Source organism: Salvia hispanica, chromosome 5 (assembly GCF_023119035.1).
Source record: "Salvia hispanica cultivar TCC Black 2014 chromosome 5, UniMelb_Shisp_WGS_1.0, whole genome shotgun sequence".
NCBI lineage: Eukaryota > Viridiplantae > Streptophyta > Magnoliopsida > Lamiales > Lamiaceae > Salvia > Salvia hispanica.
The window spans coordinates 15,686,963-15,691,685 of NC_062969.1; the positions used below are offsets into that span (position 1 = coordinate 15,686,963).

Consider the following 4,723-nt stretch of genomic DNA (forward strand, 5'->3'; position numbering starts at 1 on the left):
AAACGCAGGTAATGCGTTTTTTTATTTTATTTATTTTCTTTCTCTTTTAAGTTATTGTGTGTTATTTCAAGGCACAGCCCCTGCTGTGCACAGCAGGGGATCCTGGCCCATGTTAACTCACATAATCACATCCGAAAATAATCGTCTCATAGTACATTTTCTTTTGCATTAGTCCACAAATAAATGTTCCATTTTTCTTTTACTATTTTTGACAAATGAACTTCATATTCCACTTATTCTCACTCATATTTTATCATAAATAAATAAAAGATTTACATCTCACTAACTTTTTCTCACCAATATTTCTTCATACTCCCTTCGTTAGCAATTAAGAATTCAGTTGAGTTCGACACGGATTTTCAGAAATACAACTAAAATAGTAAATTATGACTCTTAAAACTCGGTAAAGTTAAAGTAGGACAATTAATCATGGACGAGGAGATAGTATAACATAAATTGCAGGAACGTGTTCAAATTAAGCGCAATGAGCTGGTGTGCATAATTCCTACGCGGTTAATAAGATGAGATTTAGTCATGCCTAATTTGTTTAATTAATTAATTAGGTAGTAGAATGCCGAAAGCTAAAGTAGAAAGTAGTAGTAACTTTTATTTAAAAGACTAAGACTTGGTCATTATTTCTAAAATGACGATTTCCAAGAAAGACATGTTTGTCCAATCCTAAACTACACCAAACATTGTCCTATATAAATAGTCACGCATAGTTGAAAGTTGAAAACTGAAAAGTATAACCAAATTGAAATACTACTACTCCTAAGTTATAAAAAATGAGCAAAAGGCGTCTCTCCATCATCCATGTCTCCGATGATCCAACTTCAGACGGGTAATCATACTATTGTCTCCCTCTCTCTATACATAATTGTAGAAACGTACATAGAATGACTGAATTGATAAATACTTACTATTATTAGAAAAACTCTAGTTTCTTGAAAACGTAAATATCATAATTAATTAAAAATTATATTCAAAACAAAAACATCTGTTATTAATAAAGGGCAACAAAACCCTAGAATTTTACGTTTTCGGTGTCGTCTGCGTTTACTGCTGAAGCTAATTCAATAGCTCCAATCAGATTGGAAATGCAAGAGAATAAAATTAGCACCCCGGTGGCCGGCAATGGGAAGAACACGAGCATCCACGTGACGGCCCTGGACGGGATCGTGAGCGTGAACTCGCTCTTCACGATGGCGCTGTTCATCGGGTTCTCCATGACGGTGCCGGAGAACGCGACGACGGTGGGCAGCGCGTCGTGCATCACGAGCGGGGAGACGGTGAGGAGGCTGATCGTGTTCGAAGTGGCGTCGTTCAGCTTCTTCCTGTTCTCGTCGCTCGTGGCGCAGAGCCTGAAGCTGCAGATCAACCTGCGGAACAGCATGGACCCCACCGATCCGCACAGGGCCGAAATCAACGTGGACCACCTCAAGTACTGCCTCTCGGCGTCCGCAGTGGGATCGGTGCTCGGGTGCACGTTCCTGACGCTGTCCATCGTGGATTTCATAAGGGTGAAGCTGGGGTCGCTGTCGTGCGGCGGAAGGCCGGTGCAGGCGGTGGTGCTGCTCCTCATATTTGTGGGCTCGGGGCTGCTCATTTATCTCGTCACTGCTGCACGTGCTCTCTTTTTCGTGCAGACTCAACCCTCACCTACTGCTACTGTTACTGCTACTACTTGACTCCAACTCCTAACATTGATGATTATAATATGTAATGTTAGTTGCTTTGCTGTGTAATTAAGTGTAAATTAATTGTCAGCTATTATACAAAATTCAACTACCTTGCATCACTCTCATTTTTCAGTGCTAATCATATCTTATGTAATATAATAATAAATTGAAGTGCCCGGTGGAAAAATATTAACAATTATTTAAGTTCATGATATTATATGTTAAGTTTAAATTTTGTAGGAAAAAACAAAATTTTTGGATGTTTTCGTGATGCAATATCCATTTTATAAAATAGTACTCACATCTCCCAATATGTGTTACACTCTAACCAGATACGAACTTTAAGATATGTCATAAAAAGTGGACTGAAAATGTTTGGAATGTGAGTCCTACTTATATATATTTTATAGCACTCCATAAAATTTGAGTAAGAATAACTTGATTATTTTTGAGGTTCATTACTAAAAGTGATAAAAATGAAGTGGGGCAATTAATATGGAATGGATCAAAATGAAACGCTTCGGAGTCAGACACATTAGTAAAACTAAAAATCAGCTATGGCACTAGTAAAATCGATGTCGAAAACGGAGATGGAAGCGATGGCTGCGGCGGATGAGAAGTTGGAAGGTGCCCAGTCAAGAAAAGTGGCGTTTTTCTATTCTACTCTGCATTTTCCAACTTATAGAAGTCGGATCCACCCTTTCAATATAATGTGTACTACCAATTAATTTCTAAAGCAAGTGCCTAAGTGCACCAATAAAACCACAACTACTATTATTATAAAACCCATCGAATCATGATAGGATATGTTTTAAATGTAGAGATTTAAGGAAATTATTTCAACTTAATGGGAGGCGATTGGATGATATTCGATTCATCTATTCTTACCCAAAAATTAGATAGTTTGGCATTTTTTTATTGAAATTTTATTTTTATCTCAATTATATTATTAATGCTTTGCTATGAATTTCAAATTTAATTTGTCACCTTTGTTTTCCTGTAGTTCGTATTTCATATTGTTTTGTTTTGCGGATATGTTGTAGTCACTTTTATGTTTAGTTATGTTACAAAATAAGAGTGTCATTTTGTATTTTAAATCGTGTGACTTTAAATTAAATACTCCAGCGTTTTATGTAGTAACGTGTTAATTGTTAGTTTAGTTATGTTAGTGCTATTTTATATTTTCAGAGTATGAAATTATTTATCATACAACTTGCATTTTTTAACTCAAAAGTTCTGAATATATTGTATCTGATTGTGATATTAAAAAAAAATTAATTCACCAATCGTTAAATTCCAACCATTATTAATGATTCCCAGTCACTATCATGATTCATGACTATTGTCTTACCATGTGCAACGTCAGACTTGGCTGCTCTTAGAACATGATATTCGGGGATATATTCTGCAATCTAATATAATTCATAGTTAAAATAAGTATAATGCATCCATCTAATATATACACAAAATTTAACCTTACTATCTATGGAGTAATTTCTTAATTGCGACTTGCTCAATGCTCACACTGCTCTCTCAGCAGGAAACTTCAGACTATATTTTATCATTTTATGTACTACTCCTACTATTAAGTTCAAGTCTCACAAAGGTAAGTTTGACCCAATTAAGCCTATAATATCACTGAAGTTGAAAATAATTGAACTCATCAATATTGAAAGGAAAAGGTTGGACTTTTTTTAATTGTGCGGACACTATTTTTAAGAATTGGACTAAAATTTATATGAATTAAAATACAAGCAAATATATACAACGAAATATGGACGTGTCATTGATGTTTCAAATAGAAATAAAATTGTGTTCAAGAATATATATGTTAAGGTGCGATAAAAGTCTTGATAATAATTGAATGTATCTCCTTTAAATGTATCTCCTTTTTAGATCAATGTGGTTATTGGTTTTGGATTTCAAATGTATCTCCTTTTGAAGTTTTGGTTAAGGAAATTGAGTTTGTATCTCATTATTGCACCCATCCCATGTACTTATAATTTGAATATAGTTTAGTTATCTGAAATTAAAAATAAAAGTTATAGGTTTAGAATTTGGACATACCAAAATTGATTGACAATATTTTCAGCTCGAAGTTTTCTTCATATTGATTGAATTGATCTTATACTATTTCGAAATAGATTACACTTAAGTGCAACCTGTCGATTTGATTTTCACACGGAGTAAGCATAGAGTGACTCCCGTTAGCTAGATATTTTAGATATCATCATGGAATATTTGATCCAAATCATGAATCTATTATCTATATAGTAGTAACACATAATTTTACATGATGTTTATGTAAAAAAATGTTAAAACCCAGGATATAATTAGTCAATCATGTTGGTAGTATTTTGAACAAATAAGCATTTTGCGTCACACACAATATATAGTTTAATTATATTTCGCAGCCCTCCATGTGTAGGCTACATTAGTTATAGGCCTTAGAGATCATGCAAATTATTGAAGCAAAATTTGAAGGTCATGCAAGTTCTTCTAATGGAGATTTATTGAAGAAGTGCAAAGTGGTATATTTTAATTACATAGAATATATAACGATAGGGGTGGTGGCGCAGTTGGCTAGCGCGTAGGTCTCATAGCTTCTGAGTAATCCTGAGGTCGAGAGTTCGAGCCTCTCTCACCCCAATTTTATTTTGGATTCTTTTAAGGTAGTATTCTTAACACAATGTCAATAAATTTAAATTGTAATTTGATATTCATATAAAAAAGATTAATTGATCTTTATCCCTAATCACGTGATACTCCAATTTTGAAATCTGATAATTGACTCAAAGTTATTCGAAATTTTTGGGAAATAAAAAGATAACCATATTGTTACAACAATTTTACCGCAAAATATCACTAGCACATTATTGAGTTTTTGATAAAATAATCTGATGCATATCGTATAATTATATGACAATGTTTTATATCCTAGAGTTGAGGACTTGAGGCTAGACATGCCTGCGTGTAAAAATCAGCGATTACGTTGTGAAACCATGATAAGGATCTCATATTCAATTGAACTGTATTCGACCCGT

General features: G+C 34.0%; 1 protein-coding gene and 1 non-coding gene across 2 annotated transcripts; both read left to right on the plus strand.

Moving 5' to 3' along the window:
* Positions 1-743: 743 nt before the first annotated feature.
* On the plus strand, positions 744-1,798 carry LOC125190661. The gene is made up of 2 exons (XM_048088011.1): positions 744-841; positions 1,091-1,798. Exons 1-2 carry the CDS (start codon positions 786-788, stop codon positions 1,686-1,688), a joined length of 654 nt encoding a protein of 217 aa, XP_047943968.1. The 5' UTR covers positions 744-785; the 3' UTR covers positions 1,689-1,798.
* Positions 1,799-4,243: 2,445 nt separating this feature from the next.
* On the plus strand, positions 4,244-4,328 carry TRNAM-CAU. The gene is given in 2 exon segments: positions 4,244-4,281; positions 4,293-4,328. It is a non-coding gene; the product is annotated as a tRNA-Met (tRNA).
* The last annotated feature ends 395 nt before the right edge of the window (positions 4,329-4,723 follow it).